This window comes from Suricata suricatta, chromosome 12 (assembly GCF_006229205.1).
Source record: "Suricata suricatta isolate VVHF042 chromosome 12, meerkat_22Aug2017_6uvM2_HiC, whole genome shotgun sequence".
NCBI classification, from domain to species: Eukaryota; Metazoa; Chordata; class Mammalia; order Carnivora; family Herpestidae; genus Suricata; species Suricata suricatta.
The window spans coordinates 65188680-65212539 of record NC_043711.1 but is presented as its reverse complement, the minus strand read 5'-3'; the positions used below and the strand labels follow the sequence as shown (position 1 = coordinate 65212539).

Genomic DNA, 23860 nt, shown 5'->3' with positions numbered 1-23860 from the left:
TCTGCACCAACAGCATGGAACCTGCCTGGGAGCTCTTTCTCTTCCCCACTCAGGCATTCCCTCTCTCTCAAAATAAATAAATAAACTTAAAAATATAAATACATAAATAAAATAAAACATTTTTTTTAATTAAAGAAGTTCACTCAGGTAATTTGGATGTCCAGCCCAATCAGAGAATAAGTGATCCAATCTGACCCTGTCCTCTCACAGAGAGAGAACCAGGAAGGAAGGCAGGACAGACACTGGGAGAGCTGGCTGCTAAGGGGTAGTAGGCATCTTCCTGCCTCCTTGCCTTGGGATGACATCTTCAGATGATGGCCCGAAGGCTTCACATCTGCAGATCTGTCCACCGGGTGAAAACTTCACAGCCTGGATCCTGCCAACCTCCCTACAATTCTGAGAGGTGGAAATAGGCCTTGTACAGAGGAAGAAAATTGGCCTCCAGGACAGTGTCAACTTTGGGGCAGATTGGAATTCTCTGGGGAGTCTGACTAGGTCCAAGTATGGGCTACGTGTGGGGATTGCTAAATCTCCCTAGGTGACCAAATGTGCACTCCAGGTAGAGGTTAGTTGGGTAGGAAGGGAATTGACATATTTGGACATTTATTGTGTGACTGGAACTGTGCTTCACAGGTGCTCCACAGAAGCTGATGCCACTCATTCCTCAAATCAACCCTCAGAAGTAGTTACTCTTATTCTGGTGGTAAGGAAGCAGAGTCTCAGAAATATCACTATTATGTTCAATGACACAGAGTTCGTAGGGGCAGATGCAGGTCGCAAACTCACATCTGTGGCACCACAATCCAGAGCTCTTTCAACAAAACCTCATGGCTGCCCCGGGTGACTCTCACCCAGTTCACTTATTAGGGGCTCCAGCCCTGGGGTGGGGCAAATTTAGAGAAGTTCCACTTTACTAATTGCTCAAAAGTTTGTCATCAGAAAATCTAGGAAAGCAAAAATGATCACACACTATCTATGCTAAAATGTATGGGTCTTGCATGCATCTTACAACTGCCTTCAGCAAATAACAAGACTGACAAAATTGTACTGCCTTAGGCTGGTGCATCAAAACATGCAGAATAGGTGTTGACAGTTTAGAGGAAAATCCTGGAACAATAGTGGAGCACTCTTTCAAGAAATCCTGATCACCAACATGCTTAAGGGCATGGAGGATGATATCATGTAGAAAATAGACTTGAACAAGTCTGAGTTAGACTCCAAATGTGCAACAGTTTAGGAACATCCTAACCAATTTATTTTTTAATATTTTCCCACTTTTTTTTTCAAAAGTTATACATGGTTAAAGAAATCTTTGTCCAAATAGAACCATAAGAGCCCTTCTGGTACAAAATAAAGTTTACATTGAGAAGGAAGCATCATGACATAGTTTCATTCTCAGGAATTGTAGTAATTTTCTAGGGCTGAATTACTTTAATTCTTAGTGGTTGTATTAGTTTCTATAACGAAGTACCACAAACTAGGAGGCCCAATACAACAGTGATTAATTCTTTCACAGTTCTGGAGGCCAGAAGTCTGAGGTCATGGTGTTGGCACACCGGATTCCCTCTGAAATCTCTAGGAGTCCATCTCTTTTTGCCTCTTCCACCTTCTAGTAGACCCAGGAATTCCCTGGCTTGTAGTAGAATAATTCCATTCTCTGCCTCCTCCCTCTTCACATGGCTTTACTCTGTGTGTCCTTATGTCTTCCTATGGCATTCTTCTTGTGTGTGTCTGTCCTCTTCTTATGAGAACACTGGCCATATTGGATTGGGGGCTCATCTTCCTCCAGTGTGAGCTCTTCCTAACTAATTACATCAGCAATAACCCTTTTCCCATTTAGGGTCACATTCTGAGGTACTGAAGGTTAGGATTTCAAAATATCTTTCAGAGGGACACAATTTAACCAAAAAAAGTAGGAAATAAAAATAATTCTTGGTAGTACAGAAAATAACACTGTGACACATCTACAGCATCATAGATTTATAAATCTATAATTTATATAAATTTACATAAATCTAAAATTTATAAATGTTTAGGTCATAACAACTTGGGCAAGCAGTCTAAAATGAAATATCCGAGGTAACTGTACATTATTTTTCAAGAAGGCAAGAAGCTATGGTTAATTTGCAGGTCATTGGTGCCACATTGAAGTGGTGATGAAAGGTATCATGTGTGAAAGATTACAATTCAGATGAGAAGAAAGAGAGAATAAAGGTAACCTTTTATAATGTGAGGAAGGAATTTGAACACTAGGAAATACTTCTCTGATATTAACTGTTTTATCACATATAGGATTATAACACTGAAATCTTCTCCAGAGATCTTTAAAAATAGTTAACACTCTCATCTTTCTGCTACTGGCAATTTCAATTATAATAGAAAACAATCCAAATGACCAGTAAGAGGGAAATTATTGGGTAAATTATGGTACATTATTCTATGATATTTAGGTAGCTATTAAAAATTAAATTATGAAAGCTATACAGAAGCATATTAAAATCCCTGTGTAGACTACTTAGTGAAGAAAGAATGTGTAATTTTATCTGTCATTCAGTTACTCTTATGTAAAAATTAGGTTTAAATGCAAATTAACATTGAACAAGAACCCAGAAAAATAAGAGCAATTTATGGTGTTCTGTGGTATCATTGTGGGGGAAAATACCTATTCTCCAGTTATTTGCATATAACAAGAAAAAATATATGTTTTAAAGGTATTCTTTCTCTCGGCACTGTAACTGTGATCTTCATTAAAGACGTAAAGATAAACTAAAAGGCTTATAAAGGACCGCAGTCTTAGGAATTTTAATTTTTAGTAACACTAAATGACAAGATTGCAGACACCTACATCATTCAGTGTTTCTAAGTAGCAAGGGGGGTGGTGTCCAGAGAGTACAGCGTTCCACAGCATTGCTGGTCTCCATTAAAACCTAATTTATGGAATTAAAAATTAATTTTATGGAAATGAATTTTAAGTCTTTTCATTAGACTGCACTCAGTCTAATTAAGTTTGGAGTGCTATTGTCATAGCCATTCCTGCACTGTTATCTAAAAGAAGATGAAATCCAATGTGGGTCTCCTTGTTCTTACACTGCTGAAAAGCAACTCCAGAGGGGAGTTTTCAAGCATCCACAAGGCAACTTCTCTTGCTCAGCAAATACCTTAGCAATAGAACACTGCTACCTCAACAAAATCAGTCATGACAATGAATCCAATATGATGGGAATTCTGCAATGGAAGCCAACCAACACTTACCATTAATGAGTTGAGCCAATAAAGGTCTTGCTCAGGACCACTATGGGAAGATGCAATGGCTGAATTCAGCCTCCTTCCCAAGTGAACGTGACACTCTTACCACTATTCCTTGAATACTTGCTTCCATAGTAAAAGAAAAGTTTTAAGAAGGGTACACTGTGGCTCTGTACATAAATACGTGTGTGTGTGTGTGTGTGTGTGTGTGTGTGTGTGTGGAGGTAGATCTATCTTTCTATCTGTTCTGTGGCAGCTGAGAATACACAGTGCACACCTTTGATTTCCAGGAGAGTCATTGACCAAAGGCCCCAGCTGCCGCACTGTAAAATCTGTCACTGTGTTGGCAACAGGCCATGCTTCCCAGGCAGCTCCAGCCAGTGACTGGGCACAGCAGGAGCACTGAGGAAGGAACATCCCTGGGAGGCACAGGGTTCCTCTGAAAGCTGACCTTGGAGCACGAGCAGACTTGCCACATGTTCCTTACACTATGGGGCAGTTGAGGACACTTTTGTCCAACCTTGTTTGTGATCTCTTTTACAAGGTCATGCTTGCATAGCAGTGTCTTGCATTTTCTCTCCTAATAAAAACCTTGCATATTTAATCTCATCTTGGCATCTGCTTCTCAGAAGATACATATATATGGATATATATAATATATATAAATATAAAATACATGTCATATACATATATGAACGTACATACATATTTAAAGTATATGTATAAAATGCACCATATACATATACGCATATATAAAATATATTAAATGCATATCATATACACATAGGCATATGTATATTTGAATCATAATTTCTCTCTATTTGATGGATACTAGTTGTGTCTAGATGTTTGCCATTATAAAACTATCCATCTGTGAGACTCCTGGGTAACTCAGTCTTTGAGCTTCTGACTCTTGATCTCGGTTCAGGTGATGATCCCAGGGTCATGGATCAAGCCTCACATTGGGCTCTGTGCTGAGCATGAAGCCTGCTTGGGATTCTTTCTCTCTCTCTCCCTCTAGTGTTCTCCCCACTAATAAGTGCTCTCTCTCTAATATAAAAAAATTAAAATAAAAAAAAAGAAAACACATCCATCCCATGATTCCAAATATTTTCTACATGCCAAAGTGTATATCTGTTGTTGGAATACCTCCAAAGAACAGAGCAAATGCCACACTTACCACTTCTTTTCTACACATACAGAGCTTCTGGTAGAATTAAAGATTTTCTGGCAAATGAGCCCACAGGTTTCCTGTGTCAGTGTGTAGAAGAAAGTGAAAAGCCACTCTCCTACAGTGTTCCTGCACATTTCAGGGAGGTTTGTGATCCTTTCATTTTTCCCTCCCTACCATCACTGTTGACATGGGTCCTTTTGTCTTCCCTGGTGCCAACCAGAATTTTCAAGTGCAAGCAACAGAAATCGATTCTAGATTGCTTAAGCAAAAGAGAATTTCTTGGAATGGTATGGGGAGCTCCCAATCAGTGCGAGGTCACAAGATTTGTCTTGGGGGAGCTCCAGGGCCGGGTTGTGGAACTGTGGCAAGAACATTTTACAGGGCAAGTGTGGTGAGTGAATCTATGAAATAAATAGCCTTCAAAACCTCCTTATCCCCTCACATTGCTTTCCCAAGATGCAAACCCATACCCACGTAGGCACTTCTGAGGCAGAGAGAGCCTGCAATTTCTTTGTAGCTGACAGGTGTCTCAAATTTCACTCCCACCAAGGCAGAACCTAGCGGACTCCTGGTAATCCCCCAAATATACTGAGGATATTTGGGAAAGGAAGAAATAAATATTGGGCAGCAAAATGTAATTTTAAAAACATGTAGTCAGCCGTCACCCTTTTCTACATTTGCATAGTTCATAGCTGTTCAGAAACTGGCCACAGCTACTGGATGATAAATTCACTATTGCCCAAGTGAAGGAAAGTTTCATTAATGGGACAAAGTCTAGCTGTTGCCAGGAGCCTGCTTGAACAATTTAGCACCTAAGTTTCATTTCCACCCAAGGGCTTGGGGTTCTGTCTGACTTTCCAAAAATTGAAGTATTGTCATTTCCAGGACAGCAACACTATCCGTTTATTTTCAAAGATCCCTCACTTATCTTCTAGAGCTTTGCTGTGAACTAGCTGGCTCTCCAGGCAGGTTTTCTTTTGTTCGATTTTGATTTTGGTTTTGGTTTTGACTGATTCCCAGGTGTGATAGCCCAGCCCTGTCAACAAACGTAAAGGCTAGAAAGCCCTCCAGAAAAATGGTCCATGCAGTTTTCATTCTCTCCCTCCCTGAATCCACATCAATCTTCTTCACTTAATGGAAGTATTGTGTTGCTTTGTTTTATTTCCCTCAACAGCCCCTACCACCTTTTCTTCCTTGAGAGTACTTTTCTCTATCGAATTCTTATTTTAGGGAAACTCATTCTGAGGCATCACCAAGGCCAATTTATTCAGCATGGACAGAAGCAAATACTTTTAGAATATAATCACAGAGAGTAGAGTGTACAGCAGATGAACTTGGCTTCTTCATAAAAGAAAACACCTTATGTACAAAAGGAATTTGAATTCATGGAAATGAATTCCAGAAGAAGGTGTTCAGGTTGATATTCAGGTCTTCTGTCAATATGTCATTTCAGGTAAAGATGGCCTTGCAGCAGGAAGGATTTGACAGAAAGAAGCGGGGGTATAGAGACATCAATGAGATTGACATCAACATGAATGATCCTCTTTTTACAAAGCAGTGGTATCTGGTAAGCATCTCCATATTATTCTTAACATTTCCCACCTTGAGGCTTTGGATAATAGATGCATTTCTATCTCCTCATTATTCTATGGGATCTCAGCCAGCATCTGACTCCATGAACCTCTCTGTCCCCTCTGATACATATTGATTTTTCTATCACCACCCATACATCATGTTCCCTAATCTGCTTTCTTCTGGAACTGCTAAATAGCCAGGATCTCTTAGGGTCAAAACAACTATTCAATGCTGATTAGATTGCCCCAGACTCTGAAAAAGCACACCAATGCATGAGGGGAGACTTGCAAAATCATGTAGAAGCTGAGTCAAAGGTCTGGGAGGAGTAATCCAAGGGTTTCAACAGGCAGAGGGCTTCAACAGGCAGAGTGATGGGAGGACATAATGAAACCACAGGCATAATAGAAAGAATCAGGTGACTTCACAAGAGACAAGCAAGAAAGCTTAAAGACCAAAACAATGAAAGTAGCATCCATTAGTTCCTCCTAAAATAATGGCAAGAAGTCACATCCATGGGGCTTCACTCATGCAGGATTCAAGATCTGGAAGCCCAATCTGAGGTGAATATTTTCTGGCTCATCAGTAGTCCTCCGTGACCTATTTGGACAAGTTGGGTTATATTTAAAAGAGACTCAAAGCCTCTAAACCAATCTACCTGCAGGCCATCTTGAGGGGAAAGGAGTGAGTAATTTTAAAATATGAGTGATGCTTTACCTTATTTAAGATCAAAAGATGACAAGCAAGAGAGAAGACTAAACTATAGCCTTGTGGACTGATACATTTATAGAAATGCATCACAACTTACCTCTTGAGTCTTCACAGCTTGCCTGGACCTTGACTTTTTATCATGGAATCCTACAAATCTGATCTGGGCAAGTGTAAAAGGCTTATGTGTGTTAATCAGGTTAGGCTTACACTCACAATCAACCCCAAAATCACACTAGCTTAACAAGTTGAGGCTTGTTGCTCACTCATGCTATACATCCAACACTTCATAATTCTTATGGACCCAGGCTCCATCTCAGCTCCCGCCCAACCCCTGCTTTCAAAAGCACCCCAGAAAAAGGAAAGAGCATGTCACACACTGGCTCCTTAAGGCTTCTGCCTGGATATGACAAATGGCACAGGAGCTCACATTCCATTGGCCCAAACCAGTCACGTGGACATTCTACTAACTTGCAACGTAATAGAGAGTGTAATCTTAACTTGTGCCTGGAAGATTAGTCATTTTTACAAAAAATATTAATGGCATCCACACAGTGTTTTAGCCACGGGTCACTGTGGGCTTCTGCCAATATAAGTTCTGCCTTCATTGTTTTCACAACACACCTTTGAGAAAATCTGCACAGGACAAAGATCCCCGAAAAGAGGGCAGTGAACATATTTATATGGAATTCCTGTTTCCCTTTTTTTAAATTTTTTAGGGAAAAGATGTTTTCCCCCATTAGAGTGAACACTAAAAGTGAGCCAACTATCTTTAATCAGTTCCTCAAACATTTTAAAGCAAGATTTGGTGTGGCAGTACTGAAATTAAAGGTAAATAGGACATGCTCCCTCTTGCAAAGTATATTGTTATTGAGCAAGGAAATCACATTCAAATAAGAATAATCCAAGACAATATGTGCTAAATTCAAAACATGAGATATAAATAAATACTCCAAGAGTGAGCACTTAATTCCAAATTGGAGTTTAAAGACAGCAATCCAGTCATAAGAGATGGAAAGACTGAGCACCTGGGAGGCTTAGTTGGTTAAGTGTCTGACTTAGGCTTAGGTCATGATCTCCCAATTCGTGAGTTCAAGTCCAGCATCAGGCTCTGTGCTGACATCTTGGAGCCTGGACCCTGCTTTGGATTCTGTGTCTCCTGCTCTCTGCCCCTCCCCCACTTGCACTCTGTCTCTCTCACTCAAAAAAATGAATAAACATTTAAAAATTTTTTGAGATGGAGGGATTGACACTGTGTTGGCATATTTATACAACATAGAAAACATCAATTGTGTATATTTTTTAAAAATGGAGGGAGAAGCCTGGAAGAGGTAGATGGGGAAACAACCAGAAGTATGGTTTCATGGAAGACTTGGCCTTTGAGCTAACCCTGGAATACCAGATGGCTGCAAACATTTAGACAGGGGCTTTACTGCACAAAACTAATAAGATTCTCTGCTTTGGAATTTCTGAACCAGATCAACACAGGGCAAGCTGATGGCACTCCTGGCCTTGATTTGAATGTGGCAGAAGCTTGGGAACTGGGATACACAGGGAAAGGTGTTACCATTGGAATTATGGATGACGGTGAGTATTTCAAAGCTTTTGCATCATTTGGAAGCAATGTGTCTTTACATGCCTTTGGAATATAAAAGATTTATTGTTAGGGGGTGCCTGGCTGGATCAGTCAGTTAAGCGTCCGATTCTTGATTTCCACTCAGGTCATGATCTCAGAGATCATGAGTTTGAGCCCTGCACTGAGCTCTGCACTCACAAGGTGGAGCCTGTTTCAGATCCTCTGTCTCCCCTACTTGCTTTCTCTGTCTCTCTCAGAAATAAATAAGTGTTAAAAAAATTTTTTTAAAGATTCACTGTTTTGGAGATGCTAGGCAAGGGCAGGATAGCTCAAGCTGGACCCAACTACCATCTACACTGTGGCAAAATCCTCCCCTTCCTCCCCTTCCTCAGTGGTCCTCAAACTTGAGAAAGTCTTTAACAAATATTGATTGGATTAATAAATTTAAAACAAAAAGAATGAAGGAAAACTGACTATCACTGACCTGTAATTTCTTGTTGAGCCACTGCTTATACCTTCTCTCCAATCATCTTCTAAACTCATTTGTATTTATCATCTATTTCTCCAGATCCACAGTCTAGTGCAATAGTCACTAGCCCTGTGTGGCAATTTACACTGACGTTTTAATTAATTAAAGATAAATAAAATTAAAAATTCAATTCCTCAATCACCCTAGCCTCATTTCAAGTCCCCAGTGACCACAAGGGACTAGCGAGCAGCTGCTGATATTCAATTCAACTTTATTTCTATCATCACAGAAATTTCTATTACACGGCATGGTTCTGCATCCACGAAATAGCTTTCTGGTAGCAGGATTGGAGTCTGGAGAAATTTTGACTTTATTGCTACTTTCAGAATGAGCCCTTGTAAAGCAGACTTTGATAACATTTTATTACATATGCCCCCTATAATATGTTATTCTACCCCAAATTTCTGCCAAACTATTTCTTATAGTTTTTGATACAAAAACCAATGGTTTGATGAATTGGTGTTTTTCTAACTACACATGTCCTTGGCTCTGCCAAGATTCCAGAGAATCTCTGCCATGCAGTCATCTCACTGGGGAGATACTCTTGCCCTTCATCAGCCGCCTGGATCTTCCAGGGAAAGCTCCGCTGTGCCACTGTGCTATATTGATGCAATTACACAGAAAGCCTATACAGAGATGAAACAATGGAGCTTTTCCCTTCTGAAGGTCCTCAAAGAACACGATGCTCTCCAAAGCAAGCCTTTGAAGTCAAATTAATGGTGAAACAAAGGGAGCCAGCACACTTAGAATTGGTGCTGTCTTTGCATAGGCTCCTTAAATACCCACATGAAAACAATGCCTCCATGTTTTCTGATGTGTGAGAGGTTTTGAAGTGGATGTAAAAGCTTTCTCTGGTGGCTGAGGGCTTTCACAAGAAGAAAGGAGCTCTGCAGGAAAGAGTATGTGTGTGAACTTGGATGTTGGGAGCTTATGACTGTTTCTTCCTTCCTAATGCTTTGGAAATCAAAAGTGGCTGAGCCAGCTCACCTGGGAGAAAGATGCATCTACATTTGGGGGAAGTCTCCCTAGGAAATGTTGTCATCACACAGCATCTAGGGGATAAGAGGAGCACCCAAAAGTGGCACTGCAGTAGCCACAGACAGGCACATTGCTCCTGCAAATCTTCCAACAGCCCGTGATGTCCATGTCAGGATTCTTTAACTGCAGCCCCGTTGACTGGAAGAAAGGGGGAGAATGAGCCCTGCCTCTGATCCATCTTTCCTGGCTTCAGGAAAGAAAGAAAGTCTCAGGGCACCTGAGTGGCTCAGTTGGTTGAGCATCTGACTTCATCTCATGTCATGATCCAATGGTTCATGAGTTTGAGCCCTGCATCAGGCTCCATGCTGACAACTCAGAGCCTGGAGCCTGCTTTGGATTCTGTGTCTCCCTCCCTCTCTGCCCCTCCCCCACTCGTGCTCTGTCTCTCAAAAATAAATAAACATTAAAAAACATTAGAAACAAGGCCTCAGAAGAGTTTACTGTTTGATTTTATTTCTTCTGATTTAGTAGCCTTTGGGAATCCCCCCATAACTGAACTTTCTGCCCCCCCATTTAAACTCCTAACTTCTCCACTCTTTTGGTCATCTACTGCTGCAGAAAAACCACCCCAAAACGGAGTGGCTTAACACAACCACCATGGTGTTCTCTCTCACAGTTCTGTGGGTTGACCTGGCTCAGCTGGAAAGTTCTGTTATTGGTCTCTCTGAGGTCTCTCATGCAGCTAGAGTCAGAGTGCAACTGGGGCCAATATCAACTGGAGGCTTGACTGGGATGCTCAAATGGCTCGGCCACCCTTCCACTCCACGTAGTGCCAGGACCTGTCCTCTCCTCGTGGTCTCCCCAGCAGGTGGCTGAATTTCTTAAAGATGGCTCAGAGACCCAATGTTCATTTTAAGAAAAGAGAAGCAGAAGCTGCCAAGACACACCTGTAGGCTGGACATGAGCACACCATCACTTTTATTGGATGAATGGCCTCAGTGCCAGATTCCAGAGGAGGGGGAATAGGTTCCACATCCTGGCTATGGAGAGAAAAAAAGGATTTGTGGCTGTCTTTAATTCAGCACATGCTTATTCAGTGTGTTAACTGAAGAAGAGAAGGACTACCAAGCCTTCTCCAAGCGGAGTCTCCAAATCTGCTGTTGAATAGCAAGACAAGCACATCTGGAACATGAGTGGCCTCGCACACAACAAGGACAATGCTTAGCAGCCTTACATTGTGTCACTGGGTATCTCTGCCCTAACACCTAGAAAGGGAAGCCTTATGGTGGGGCTGGGAGCATCTGTGAATGGTATGGGATCATTTCCCAAATATTTGCTTAGCAAGATACCATTCCCAAACAAGATAAAGATAGACACAGATACTGACCTTCATACATAAGAAAAAAACATCATCTTTTATAATCATTGGCTCTTTATTTTGGACTTTATGGGAAATAATTTGATTATCTGCATGTGGAAGAGTCAATCTATATAGACAGCCCAGTTTTAATAGCCACGTACGCTCTCTGGTTGCACAACTCAGAACGGGGCCAACATCCTCTCTGCCAAATCCAATGACTCAATACATCCTCAATAAATATCTGCTTTCAGGTGCCTGAGTGGCTTAGTCAGTTAGGCATTGACTCTTGATTTCAGCTCAGGTCATGATCTCATGGTCATGGGATCAAGTGCTGTGTCAGGCTCTGTGCTGATAGCACGGAGACTGCTTGGGATTCTTTCTCTCCCTTTGTCTCTGTGCCTCCCCTGCTTGTGCTCTCTCACGCTCTCTCTCAAAATAAACAAATAAACACTAAAAAAAATATGTCTGCTACTTTCATTTAGGTGCAACTTAATGTCATTTCCATACAATAAATATCAGTAGGAGAGTATCTTCATGGTTATCTGTTGCTCAAAGGGGCAGAAAAAATTTCTTAAGTGTTTGCTCTGATGTTCCAGGCATGTTGATGTCAACAAGGACCCTGCTTAATGATAAAACTCATCCTTTTTGTTGTAAATAGAGTTGTCTCATGTTGGGAACTTGAGCTGAAAGGATGTGGCCATAACAAGACATGGAGATGGATAGGAACCACCACCCAGCACCTGCACAGTTCAGGACAGGTGCAGGCTATCAAGGTCAAAGATGGTCAGCAAAGGCATGAGCCAAGATGGTTAGCCAACATCAGACGGAACCAAGGAAGTAAGACTGAAGGCCAGGGAGGCAGGGTCAGAGAGAACTTCAAGCTGAAGTAACAATGGAAAACTAACATTCCTGAGTACTCACTACGTACTAAGCACTGCCTGACAATTTAGAAACACAGTCACAATTATCCTCTAAGATTCATACTATTATCCACATTTTGCAGATGAAGAAACTAAGGTTTAGGGAGGCAAAAAATTACCCAAACTGACCTTAACCACTGTCTTCAGTGCTTGAAGCTCACCCCTTTACTCTGCCCCCTGGTGGGTCTTTGTGAGTGAGATCTCATCCTTTTAAGTGGAGGTCCCAGCTTCAGGACCAGGTGGTCAGCCACATCTTCCCAAGAGAGTTATATTTCTGCATCACATAGGAAAGCAATGCTTTCTCTCCTAACTTGGGTCATGGTCTCAGAAGGGCCATTGGGGTATCTGTTCCAGTCATTATTTTTGTGTAACGAATGACTCCAACTTTTAGCAACTTAAATTAACTCTATTTTGCTCATGATTCTGTGGCACAGGAACTCAGGAAGAGCCAGTCTGGGCACTTCTCATACAGATGTGGCCAGATGTTGGCTGGGCTGCAGTCATCTAAAGGCTCAACTCAACTAGGGTGGACGTTCATGGCTCATTTTCATAGCTGGCCATTGATGTTGGCTGCTGTAGCTCAGCTGAGTCTTTCGCACCACAAGCCTTCATATGGGCTTCTTCCATGGCAGCTGACTTCCCCCAAGTGGACAATTGTCTAAAGGAGATGGGTTGAAGATGACCAATCTTTTCTGACCTCACCTTGAAAGTCATGCAACATCTTATTGGTAGAAGCAGTCATAATCCACTCAGATTAAAGAGGAGAAAACACACCTACCTCCAAAGAAGGTGTACAGTATTGTTTTATGTCTCAACCAAACTACTAACTAGGAATTGTAACTAGGAATATGTACATGGAGCATCTTAGTAATTCCCTGAGGTCTCCAGTACCATCAGAGTTTCCTGAGAATTTGGATTATGTAGATTAGCCTTTCTGAAAAGACTAAAACTGATGACAGGATACTAATGTAAAATATAACCAAGTAATTGTCATTTGCATACCACTGATTGGCTGGCAATGAGCTGGTCCCCCTCCTGCACCCCCTGTAGACTGGGAGCCATATATAGTTGAACAGCTCAGGTTCTGTGTCTACACAGTCTATGTTTTTCCAGGACCTACATAATACCTGGCATTCACTGCTGGAAATAAACCAATGAGTGAAGAATAAAAATGAATATATTAATAATACAAGAAATAAAAAATAAATAAGCTGATTAAGAACATGTATCAGTACATTCCATCTGAAAAGATATTCAAGTATACAAAAATATTAAAATATTATTTAACTACCAGGCCATTATTTTCATGCTTCATTTAGTTTATTATTTCTTTTTTGAATCTTGTCTGTCATCCCTCATGGTTCTATCGATAATCTCTTCTTTCTTAAACCAAAGTCTGTGTCTATTCTAACTTAACACTCAGTCTTCCCTTTAACCTAATTTAAATTTCTTTATTTTAATTAGGCAAAATTTATCTTATTTTAATTTTAACTTCTTTCAGTTCTCAAATTATCTCTTTGTCTTGATATTTTCCTTTCACAGAGAATAGACTACTATTTCCCAGAAAATTTCTGTCCCAGACAACTTGCATTATCAGAACATAGAATATGTTTTAGAAACTGACTCCCTGCATGACTCAGTTTATTAAATGTCCTACTCGGTTTTGGCTCAGGTCATGATCTCATGGTTTGTGAGTTTGATCCCTGCATTGGCCTTTGCACTGACAGTTCGGAGCCTGGTTGGGATTCTCTCTCTCCCTCTCTCACTACCCCTACTCTGCTCACTCTCTCTGTCTCTCTCTCAAAATAAGTAAACTTAAAAAAATTTTTTTAATAAAAATAAATAAAAACTGACTCCTTGCATGGAATAGGAGCTCACTCCATCCATTCCGTGCCTCAACCTGGTATTGCAGCACTTCCAGGAACGGTGCACCCACTCAAGGGAAATACCCAGGTGTCTAAAGTCAGCCATTTGTTGGGAGGGTGTATCACCTGGGACTGTGTGTACTGGATGCTTCTGCCTCAGAGTGTCTGGGGCGGGGGGCTTGTAGCTTGCTTTCCCGAGGCTTAGGTGTGTATATACATGCACCAGGATCTTCTTACACAGAATGAGCATGAATAGAAGGACAATATGCCAGGGCACCTGGCTGGCTCAATCAGTAGAGCATGAGACTCTTGATCTCAGGGTCTTAAGTGAGCCCCACGTTAGATGTAGAGATTGCTAAAGAAATAAGTTTAAAAAGTATAATTATGGGGTGCCTGGGTGGCTCAGTCGGTTAAGCCTCCACCTCTGGCTTCAGCTCAGGTCAGATCTCACATTCGTGGGTTCGAGCACCGTGTCAGGCTCTGTGCTGACAGCTAGCTCAGAGCCTGGAGCCTGCTTCAGATTCTGTGTCTCCTTCTCTCTCTGCCCCTCTCCCTCTCATGCTCCGTCTCTCTCTGTATCAAAAATAAATAAAACATTAAAAAAAAATTTTAATAAAAATAAAAAGTATAATTATGCCAAAAAACAACTCCCTGCTAGGAAAAAATATTCTCTGTGTGCATGTCTGTTTTTAACATATCTATATGTTACAAAATATTTTGCATGACATTGAGTTCCCAAAACATAACCAATTTTATTAAATATATACAACAATTTTATTTCAACACAACATTCTAAGACCAAGTAGATTTTTAAAAATATTTCTGCTCTTCTGCATTATCCACTTGACTCTAATGATGTGGTGGGTGATGATATTAATGGTGATGATAATAAATATAACTTATTGAATGTTTACTACATGCTGAACCCTTCCAATGAATTGGCTCTCATCTTCAATACTGCTTTGCAAGATAAATAATATCCCTGTTTTAAAGATGAGGAAACTGAGGCTCAGGAAGATTATGTCACTTGGCGAAGCCTCACATTTATAGTGTCTGAGCCTAGAGGATAATTGGATCTGCTGGTCTCCATAGCCTGTGCTCATCCCCAACCCATCCCACAGCCGAAATGGACCATTTCTGAATTAGGGTCCATGAAGAGGGCTTGCAACCTTTCAAATCTTCAAATCTTCTTTTTTTTAAAAAAAAAAGTTTATTTATTAATTTTGAGAGAGAAAGAGATAGCACACAAGTCAGGGAGGGGCAGAGAGAAAGGGAGAAACAGAATCCCAAGGAGGCTCCACACTGACAATGTAGAACCCGATGTGGGACTCAAACTCACTGACCATGAGATCATGACCTGAGCTGAAGTAGGACACTTACCTAACTGAGCCACCCAGGCACCCGTAGTCTTTGAATCTTCTGACCCCCGTCCTTCCACAATCCTTGAGTCAGGGTGGGGGGAGGAGGAGGAGGAGGATGGTGGGTAAGAAGTGATAGGCTATACTCTCTCACACTATAGGAAGCAGCCATTTGACACCCTTCGCATATCAAAATATCAGCAGCAAAATGTAACATATGTTCTGTAGAACAGCGACTTCTAGTCCAGAAATTTCTTGTATAACCAGAAAAAGTGAAGGAAGATTTCTTTTTTGAGGTAAACATCCTGATACTGGTTCTTTTTTGTGGGGCAAAATTTTAATAGCAGCCAGGCCTTAGTGTGCTCACAGTGAAGCTGCCCCCTATCAGAGGCACTGGAGCGATACCTTTAGCTTTCAATAGGGCAAACCCAACAGAATTATTGAATGCCGATGAGCTAAGTGCACCGCCCTGATCACACCCCCACTTGGTGGAGAAGAAAACAAGCTCATAGAGGCCAAGCACTTTGCCTGAAGTCCTGAGGCCAGCTGGCGATGCCGTTGAGATCCAAGCTTGGGTCTTTGACTCCAAAACCTACCTTCCTGACCATTATGTCAGGTGGTGCAGGAACTTGGCCAGTGTTGCAAAGGGCCGGATGCTCAGGTATACCCGCTATGGCTCTGCAGACCTGGATAGAGTTCCAGTGCAGCCTTGAATTTCCGCCAGCTGTCTGAGGTTCACCTGCGATGGAATGCAGTGGTGCTCATAATTCTACCGTTGTAAGGAATCTTGGGCAACAAGATAGGCCACTTCCAGGAGAAAGCGCAGGGCTCCTGCAGGGAGGCTGATGTCTCAGACTTCCTGGAAAGCCTGAGGGGTTTCTCCTGGAAAGCCTGCAGGGACAAGCATCAGCTCCCACCCAGGACACTTCACCTGAAACCATTTGCCCTCTGCTTAATCGCCTTGCCCGCCAAGCTGTGTTCCTTTTATTATTTCCATGCCAGAGAATGCTCCCCTAATCCATTGCTGTCTGTATCCTGTTAAATAATAATCGTTTTTCCTCCCCAGGGCGAGTTTCATTTCAAAAGAAATGTCTGCTGGTGTTTTGGAAATGTCAGGATTTTCACAACCTTGATCACTGCTCTGATGAGCCATCCATCTTGCAGCCTCTAAGCCCCTTAGTACTGACATTTATGTCAAAAGTCCCATCCTGGGGCTGCAGCTCTAACTGGCTTCACTTCTCTGACGCATCTGGTGGGTGCGCCACACCCTCACTCAAGAATGGAAACTCAAGCCTGGGGCTAAGGCACCTGGCCCAGCTCTCCTGGCTCCAGCCCCTCCAGGAGGGCACTTTCTTGAGCAACTTTCCTGAGGACACAGTGGCAGGTATTAACCTTTCATCCTGTGGTGCTCTTTTCACAGGGATTGATTACCTGCACCCGGACCTGGCCTCGAACTACGTAAGTACAAACCGATCTGTACTTGCCGGGCGGGCACACACACTTAGAAACACATGCACTCATGCGCGCACATGCACCCTAGACTTGGCCCATCTTGTTGGAGCCTCAGCTCAGGATGGAAGCAAAGGGACAAGGTGTGGGGCCTAGCAGCAGGAAACAGTAGTGGGTTTGTGAGAAGACCATAAGGAAACTTGAGGTCTGAAAGAACAGAGAGCCAAGAGAAAAGGCAGAGGTGAAGAAGAGAGAGCCTTGGCAAAGTTTCCCATCCACTCTCGCTGAGGATATTGAATTGAAAGGTGGAAATGAGCTGTTTGGATTCTCGCTGGATAAAATCAACCGCAAAAAGCCAAAAAGAGGGGCAACTCACGTTGCAGCCGTAGCTTTATGAAAGCAAGGACGTCATCTTTTTTTTTTATTGTTTTTGTGCTTATGAGCACCCCACACCGACACTGAGTGCACCATTCGGTATCTCTTGACAAATAAGACATGTTAACAGAGAGTCATAATGAACACTGCTGAGCTAGACCCATGTGCTCTAACTTCTTACATAGCAAATCAAACCCTGCTTTCCTGATGAAACTTGCAAACAATTTAAACATGTGGAGATTGATTTATGTTAACCCCAGGGATCATCCTAGCCAAGCACTGCTATGTTTGCTTAAAATTATCCAAACTACTACTAAGCTACACTTTCCTATAACATAAGATCTAATTTTTTTTTTCAATGTTACTTTAGTTAGCTTAAGAGACTCACAGTTGGAAGAATGCAGACTTAAGTAGAGAAAAGATTGTTAACAAGCAGAACCATCATCAGGTCAACATTCTGGGTTATTCCTCCTAGAAGGTATGTCCATCCACACTGCAAAGAAAGAACAAAGAGTATCGGTCTGTTAAGTGCATTAGGTGTCAGGAAACAAAGCATCGATGTACTGAGCTTCTATTTACTTCATGAGTCTTACAAATCTAGAGGAGTATACTTTGGATTATCTTTTTGAATGATACGTTTTAAAAGGGGGGGTGCTGGGTGGCTCAGTCAGTTAAGCGTCCTACTTGATTTCGACTTAGGTAATGATTTCATGGTTTGTGAGTTTGAGCCCCACATTGGGCTCTGTGCTAACAGGCAGAGCCTACTTGGGATTCTCTCTCCCTCTCTCTGCCTCCCTCTCTCCCCTGCTTGCTTGCTCTCTCTCTCTCAAAACAAACAAATTTTTAGTTAAAAAAAAAAGAAAAGAAAAGTTAAATGAATCATTGGTATAGTCCAGCCAATATGCCCTCAGAAAGAAAGGACAGAAATTAAATCAAGGTTTTATTCCCAAAAAGGAGAATCCACCTCTGCAGAGAAGACACTAAGAAATGGTCTGGGAGCTGCTGATTCTGCTTCAGCACCTATCTGCTGTGTCTGAGGAAACAGTTCCCACCTCCTCTCTGTGAATTTCCCTCACTTGCAAGCTCCATGAAGCTGGCTGTTCCTCTGCCTCCTTAAATGTTTTAAATTAAAATAAAATTTTTTTAGTGTTTATTCATTTTTGAGAGAGAGAGAAAGCACACAAGCAAGGGAGGGACAGAGAGACACACACAGAATCCAAAGCAGGCTCCAAGCTCTTACACAAAGCCCGATGCAGGGCTCGAACTCACAAACCGATGCAGGGCTCAAACTCACAAACCGTGAGATCACAACCTGAGCCCAAGTGAGCCACTTAAGTGACTGAGCCACCCAGGCGCCCCTCCTCAGCCTCCATGCAAGGTTTCATCTGCCTCCTCCAATGACCCTTTCTCGGCCTGCCCAATAACTCCAGGGACCTAAAGAACTCTCAGAAGGAGAGAGTGAGAAATGCGTGTGTTGCATTTTCTCCAAGGCTTTGATACCCAGAGGCCTTTACTTAGGAAGAAATGGCAGAAATGATAGCCTGGAGGGGCGGCAGGGTCCTCCTCAGAGGGCTGCACTTTGCACACAGAGCCGTTTATATTCTTTTCACAGGCTGCTAAGGTGCCCATCATCTCCAGGACCCAGCGCCTCGCAGAGCTGCTAAATAGGGTTCTATTCATTTTCACCAACCAGTGTTACTGCATCTTACAGCTTGTAGGACCTCAAGGTGGGGTGGCTATCAAACAGGCTGGCAGCTGTCAGTGCATGGCCTCCCTCCAGCCAGTCCAGCCCCTCTGCAGGTCACTTCTGTGTCCAGTGGACATGATAATCACTACACTATGGAAACATCCTGAGGCTACTCACGTGGAGAGTGACCTGGGCATCCCTCCCTTCTCCCTGCCCTACCTTGTGCTTCTGTGACAGGCTGCTCCCAATGCCAGTTACCAGATTCAAAAGATACAGTGATTCAAATGGGAAAACAATCTCTGGGGCTCTGATAAATTGCAAGTATAACGCTAATGAACAGCGAGATTCATCTGCCAAAAACCCGCATCTGAAATTGGAAAATGAAGCATCCATATTGGGAGATCCCAGCTCTTCTCTAATCTGCAGTATCAGAATATACCTAGCAACTCTATGGCTTCTATGAGCATTACACTCTTTTTAAATTTTGTTTCTTTCTTTAAAAAATAAACATTTTTCTGATTAAAAAATAAATACATGTTCTTTGTAGAATACTTGGGAAATCACAAAACAGATCCAAAACCAGCGTAGCACCATTCTTGTTATTTTAGTATATCTTGAACTTTTGCTTCTATGTGTATATTTTTTAATGAAATTGGGCTCTGTTGCATATACAACAACTTGATAAGTCACAAACATTTTTATATTACTAAATATTCTTCAAAACATGATTATGAAGGCTGCACAGTATTGTGTTAATGCTATAATTTATTTAAACATCCCAGTCCCTGGGGAGCCTGGGTGGCTCAGTCTGCTAAGCATCCGATTCTAGATTTCAGCTTGGGTCATGATCTCATGGTTCATGAGATGAAGCCCTGCATTGGGCTCTGTGCTAACAATGCAGAGCCTGCTTGGGATTCTCTCTCTTCTTCTCTCTCTGCCCCTTCTCTGCTCGCGCTCTCTCTCTCTCTTTCTCAAAATAAATAAATAAACTAAAAAAATAGTTTAAACATCGCAATCCTCAATTGTTGGACATCTAGGTTGCTTCCAACGGACGTCTCACTCAGAGAGGGAGAGTGACGGATAGTGAAAAGGATGCTATGGACTCCAAACCATAACATACTCAGGACAGCTGAATAAACTGGGGGTGGGAGGGAGCTAAGGAAGAGGCACACTAAATACATTTTTAAATATTTCAAATTCTCCATGAGGAATGAGACATTCAATTTATTTCGTACTTTATTCTAAGAAAATCCCCACCCACAAGTGCAGGACAAAGAGTGTAGTTCAGTCAGAGGAAGAACTTTCTAATCACTGTAGTTATTAATAAAAGGAGTTAGGTCTCCCAGGAAATAATGAGTTCTCCATATCTGAAAATGGCCAAGGGACGTGTTGATGGTAGAGATGTTTTTGAGGAGATGACACTGTCTCCTGTAAACTTAAACTACATGTCATCTAAGAATATCACAGGACATATGAGTTCTGTATAAAACTGCATGCGTTGATAGCTTCCATCCAGAAGATGGTCCGAGTTTTCAACATTTATCAAGCACTTGGAATCTTACCAAAAAATTATATATAATTACACCTGGCTATGAAATGTTTCCATGTCATTGGTACAGGTGAGAAAACAGCATCCATATAGCTCCTTCTAAATTTCTCAGTGGAGAACTTGAACTTGAACTGGCTTGCTCCAGTCAGTGTCTCTCTTGCCCTGTGTAGAGTTGAGAGTGACAACTTTGAAGCTACTAAACAAGTTTATCTTCTTTATTTTTAATTAAAAATTTTACACTATAATTACCAGAATGAGAATGGCAAGTGGAGTAGAGCTGCCCAGGAGAGCAATGAAATCAGTGGACAGTAATAAACTCAAAAATTGAACAAAGGATTAACAGACAGCGTCACACCTTGTTAGGTGACTTATGGCTTGGCTGTGATGAGTTTGCCCAGTGCCCTTCTAGCAAGATGTGCTTTGGGGAATTCTGTGTTGGGTTTCTCCAAAAGCAATTCTGAGACAAGGGTCAGAGTGCAAGTAGCTTATTTGGGAGGTGATTCTAGGAAGCAAGGAGAGGCAGGGGGATGAGATATGGAAGGGAAGGCAGCCAATAAATGGTAGGTTCTTCAAGTCACCATGGGGAGAGGCTTCAACTCAATCTCACTGGGGAATCCAGGAGATGGCATAGAATATGCGGGCCAGGGCTGGGTATTTGTACATCAGCTCCTGTTAGTCATTGGTTGAACACTGGCCCCAAGGGCTGTAGATGTAAACATTCCAGAACCTCCTATCTTCCACGGTCTCAGAGAAAACCCTTGACAGAGAGACATGGTGCAGGCAGCTGGACAGAGCTGACCAGGGACCTGGGTGACAAGCCAAAGATCATATAGGCCTGCTTCTGGCAACATTCACCACGGATGGATGACTTGGAAATGTATTAAGGGTTACAATAAACAGAAATGTACTGTGTTGAGAAAATTCCTTCTTCCTACTGATTATTTTCAGTGAGAATGGAAACTCTATCAGAGGTACTTAGACGGCTGTGACAAAAATTGCTTGAAAACCAAATCAGGCAAAATGTTTCCCAAAGCAGAATTATTTTCAAAGCTTCTTTATTCTGTATATTAAAGAGACAAATATGAGGATGCTGGTACTCCAGTGCTCTTTCTATTTAAATTGAGAATTGAAATCATTTGAAAACTGAAAATCAGTATATAAATGTAAGTCATTAGTGTTAATTTAATTCAACAAATCTACATTGAATCTGTTGATTGTTAGGAGCAAAGGATAATAATAGCCACTTCTTTTATTATTACTCTATTGTTCAGTGATTGAATTTAATCTGAGGGATCCATTCCCCCTGGTCAATTCTCACTATTCCAAATGATTAAAATCCTCTTTCTCCATACTGACAGTAATAACATGAAATGAGTATTGGCCAACTAAAAATTTTAGACTGAGTCAAAATCAGAGCTCCTGTTCTCTCTGCACAGGAGATGTGTGCTTGAACTCAGTTGAATTCCTGTGTATTGGGCCTGCTACGTACAAGCCCCAGAGGAAGAGGGAAACCAGACAGGGTTGTTCTCCAGAAGAGCCCAAGTCAGCGAGGACACAGGTGTGGGATGCCTCTAACAGGGGAGGGACAGGCAGGCAGGGTTGTTCATCACTTTACCTTGTGGTCCCCGGGAGGTGATAACCACAGGTCTCGGCTCACAGTACTGGTCCAAGCCTAGGTGTCCTTCCAGGTGTACAGAACAGAGGGGACTCCTTCAAGAACATGTGAAGTGTGACTGAGGTGGGAGCTTTCAGTGGAGGGATGGGGGGTACAGAGATTAGCATCTCTAAGGCCAGCTCTGCTGAAGTTGCAGGGGTGAAGAAATGGCTACTGGTTCTGTAAAATCCAAGGAGAGTCTTCTCGCTATGGTTTGGGGTTTTCTCAGAGGCATACCTGAAACAAAGATTTAAAGGCAAGTAGTTTATTTGAGGAAAGATCCCAAGAAGCACTAGCCAGGGAGAAGGGAAGTGATATCAGAAAGAAGAGCAGCCAAGAAAAGGTTTCTTAGGAAGTCAATTACCACTGAGGGTTCATAGGAGCTTAATCTGGGAAGCGGTGTAGACAGCGCCTTCTCAGAGTTATCACCCAACTCTTGTCAATCAGTGGTTGAGGGTTGTGCCTCAGAAGCAGGTGCAAGGTGAAGAGGTCAGGGGGTTAACTTCTTGGTTCTTCTGGCCTGCTCACCATACTTGCAGAATAGGGTCAGTGGACACAGTGTCTTCAGACACAGAGTGGCAGGTGCTGGAAGCTGAAAATCGGCCAGAAGTGTAGAGTTATAGTATGACAACAGTGGGAAACTGAGTCAAACCTGAGTGTGACAACTGGCTCCCTAACTCAAAGTTCTGCAACCTTAGACTAACCCTTTAGCCCCCCCTTGAACTTTAATGTCTTCATTTGTGAAAGGCAGAAAAAAATCAGCTTTGTTGTATGGTATCATTGAGGTAACGTGTGGATGGGGCAGATAAACAAGGACTTGCAGAAGAGTTGGGATTACAACCTTGATGATGGTAGCTTGTCCTGCTGGAGAAGGAGCAGGGGAATGCCTAAAAAACCAGTGCAATTGCTCAGTGCATTCCACAGTCAGCTCAGAGTTCTCAAAAGAGAAAAAGGGCACCTCATCCAGACTTAAGTGTAAGGTCATGAGCTTGGAAAGCAGAAGCCAAAAAGTGGAAGTTACCAAAGCGAATCTAAGAGATTTCTCTGAAAGAGAAAATGTGTTTTATTTAAAAAAATAAAAGACTTATTTGAAAAAGAACATCCAGGCAAGCAGATGATACAGGGAGAAAGAAGACCCGCAGCTCATGACCAGGGTTGTAACGAAGGATAGCCCTGAGAAGCAGAATTTCTGATCCACATTCCACTTCTCTGTCACAGATTTTTGAACTAAGAGGATATTCATGGATATTCAGAGGGGAAGGCTAATTTCCAAGGCAAGTGTGTGGATTGTAAAACAGCAATTTTTCCAAATGAGGATTTCTCCAGACCAGAAAATGACATCCCTGATGTTTAAGTGGTCACAAGCCGGGGCACAGGTATCTACCCCGCTCACAGGGACAATGGGCTGCATCTTATCTTAGGGCCTCCATCTTTCAGCTGGAAAACTGTGGGTCATCCTCTGAGCAGCCCCTAGACCCTGTACTGAAAATTGGTGTAGATTCATGTGCTCTTGCTGGAGTTTCCCCATGGACTCTTGAGTGCAATAAATGTGGAAGAGTGCATTCACCAACTATTCATCCTTCCTAAGACCTCTGGCTTCTGTCATGGGTCTTTGCAGAAACTTTTTCTAGAGGGATGAAGTAAATTCTCCACCCCTTGACTTCATTCAAGCTGGGCCTTGTGACTTGTTTAAAGCAATTTAATAATACAGAGGTGTTGTGCCAGTTCAGAGATGAGGCCTTAAGAGGCTTTGTGTGTTTCCATGTGCCCTCCTATGCCTCTACCATCACCATTAGTCTAGTGGGCCTAGGAGGGCATGAAGAGCTGACAGAGTCTGAAGCTAAGCCACCCAAGTCAATC

At 42.2% G+C, this 23860-nt stretch overlaps 1 protein-coding gene across 3 annotated transcripts in view; it reads left to right on the top strand.

The window, feature by feature from the left end:
* Positions 1-23860, top strand: part of PCSK2 (proprotein convertase subtilisin/kexin type 2) — a 289537-nt gene that overhangs the window by 140548 nt on the left and 125129 nt on the right. For all 3 annotated transcript variants that reach the window (XM_029917598.1, XM_029917597.1, XM_029917596.1), the window contains exons 3-5: positions 5874-5987; positions 8179-8287; positions 16707-16744. In XM_029917598.1, the coding sequence (XP_029773458.1) occupies positions 5874-5987; positions 8179-8287; positions 16707-16744 (261 nt within the window). The remainder of the gene's footprint in view (positions 1-5873; positions 5988-8178; positions 8288-16706; positions 16745-23860) is intronic.